The sequence below is a fragment of the Alosa alosa genome, chromosome 3 (assembly GCF_017589495.1).
Source record: "Alosa alosa isolate M-15738 ecotype Scorff River chromosome 3, AALO_Geno_1.1, whole genome shotgun sequence".
Lineage (NCBI taxonomy): Eukaryota > Metazoa > Chordata > Actinopteri > Clupeiformes > Clupeidae > Alosa > Alosa alosa.
The window spans coordinates 4285927-4288489 of NC_063191.1; the positions used below are offsets into that span (position 1 = coordinate 4285927).

Sequence of the window (2563 nt, forward strand, 5' to 3'; positions counted from 1 at the left end):
CCAACCTCTTGCTATCTGGGTAGCAATCTAGTATAGGTCTGAATAATATGCAAATGAAATGACACTTGTAAAACTCACCTCAACAAGTCTTTTGCAATCATTTAACCCGTCATGGGCAATGCTAAAGTCACTGTTACAAACAGTGCAGTGTGCAAGACTATCATTATGTTTTACTCTTATGAGACAAGGGTACACTTTTGTAGAAAGATGTGAAAATGCAATCCCACCTACACTGAAAACTGATTGGTTGATTTAGCAAAACAGGCCAGGGTGCTCTCTGTCTTGGATGTGCTTCAGGCACACACGCACCACCCCTCACTCTCTCCCTCTCCATCGTGTGCGCGCTAAACTCATATGCACACAATTTGAAGTCTCGGTCTGGCTTGCTCGCTCTCGTTCGCTCTAGATTCCGGGAGATTTTATCTAATTTGCGGGCATCAGGAAGCTGCTATCAATATACGGGAGACTCCCAGAACTTCAGGAGACTTGGGGTGTCTAGCTAGACAGCACTTTGTCGCCAGCACAGAGTGTACAACGTACCTTAATGTTGTCATGTTTAGCTGACACAAACTCAAAATAGTGACTGTATAGCTAAAATGCGCATCTCTCTCCTCCCTCCATTGTTGTTTACGCTTGTGTTGCTGCGTGGTATTACACGTGAGTTGTCCTCATGCTGAAAACTTGAGCATACATGACATTAATCCCAGAGACAAGAAGAAAGCAAAGAATATATCTTGTTACTAAGGAAAATGACAAAAATAGTAACGGACAGTGACTTGAATCTGTAGTAGAAGTACCTTTAAACTGATTACTGGTTTGGAAATAGTAGCGCATTAGATTACTGGTTACCGAAAAGTAATGCGTTACTGGCATCACTGGTTATGATCACACTGTCTGCGCAATGACTTAACTGTGACTGTATGATGTAACTATGTGATGGCTTACTGTGATGTGTTTACAGTTAGAAGAGAGAGTCCTGGCCCAGCCCTTCCAGTGTCTGCTGCTGTGTCTGAGCTGAGGCTGGTGCTGCTGGGAGGGAGCACATCTGGGAAGAGGGCAGCAGGAGACCTCATCCTGGGCACAGACACATCCACAGAGACCCAGCACAGTGAGAAGAGACAGGAGGAGGTGGCTGGGAGGCGGGTGACCGTGGTGGACACTCCAGACTGGTTCTGCAGTGGACTCTCTGAGAAGGACATGAGACAGGACGTGGGGCGTTGTGTCCGTCTGTCCGCCCCAGGACCTCACGCCTTCCTCCTGGTGATGCCAATGAAGCCATCTGAAGGGGAGGAGAAGAGGATGCGGAAGAAAATGGAGGACATTTTTCGGGAGGGCTGTTGGGGACACACACTGATCCTCTTCACCCATACTGGGAGACTGAGCGAGAAGAGAGTGGAGGAGTTGCTCCAGACAGGGAGCAAGGAGCTCCGACAGCTGGTAGAGAAATGTGAGAACAGGTATCACCTACTCAACATAAAGGACAGGCCTGATGACACTGAGATCACACAGCTGCTAGAGAAGATAGACAAGATGGTGTCCGGAAACAGAAAGAAATTCTACAGCAGTGAGACCTATGAGGACGCAGAGAGACAGCGCACAGACATAGAGAGAAGGATAGAGAAGGAATGGAGGGTACTGATGGAGAGAAAGGAGAAAGAGATGAAGAGTGAACATGAGAAGGAAATGGAAAGATCTTTAAACAAGATGAAGGGAGAAATACAAGAAAAAGAGTTAAAGATCAGTGAACTAGAGGGAAGAATAACACAGCTGGAGAAAGAACTGAGGAAGGAAAAGGAGGAGGAGAAGAGGAAAGAGCTGGAGAGGCAGCTGGAGGAGGAGAGGGAGAAAATGAGAGTGGCAGAGATGGAGAAAGAGAGACTAAAAGATGAGTTTGAGAGACAGAAGAGTGAGATAGAGAAGAAACACATAGAGGAGATGGAGGAGATGACAGAGAGGTATGAGAGAGATGCCAGGGATGAAGCACAGAGAATCCTCATGAAGGTCATTCTGCCTGAAGTACAGGAAGAATTTAACATTTTAAAAAAGGACTTCATCAGGCAGAAGGGCAGAGAAATTGAAAATCTACATCAGGATATCAGAGTGAAAGGAATGATTATTAATGATCTGAAACAGAGTAGAGGTGTTGGAGAGAAAAGTACAGAGCTAGAGAAGCTCCTGCTAGAACAACGAGAGCTAGAGAGAGAGAACGGGAGGATGGAGGACATGCTGTATGAGAAAGACAGAGAGATCGAGAGGATGAGACTGAAACTGAAGGAATCAGGCATCAGCACAACATGATTTCAAATGAAACATTAAAGGAGAAGTTCTGTGTGATATTGACCTAAAGTGTGTTGAAACATGATACCGAGTGTGAACTTTTGTCTCATAGCTCATCTCCAAAAATAATTCTGTGGAAATGCATGGATTCCAGTTGCTTCCAGTAGCAGCAACTGGAATCCATGCATTTCTACGGAATTATTTTTTGGATCTGATCCCTTATCATATCTTTACATTCGTACTCGTCACTCGACTTATTGTGACTAAATTCAAGATGGCGGCAAAC

General features: G+C 45.2%; 1 protein-coding gene across 1 annotated transcript; it reads left to right on the plus strand.

The window, feature by feature from the left end:
- Window positions 1-936: 936 nt before the first annotated feature.
- LOC125292253 (GTPase IMAP family member 4-like) lies at window positions 937-2298 on the plus strand. Its single transcript, XM_048239466.1, has 2 exons — window positions 937-1632; window positions 2134-2298. The coding sequence occupies exons 1-2, from the start codon at window positions 937-939 to the stop codon at window positions 2296-2298; spliced, it is 861 nt and encodes a 286-aa protein (XP_048095423.1).
- The last annotated feature ends 265 nt before the right edge of the window (window positions 2299-2563 follow it).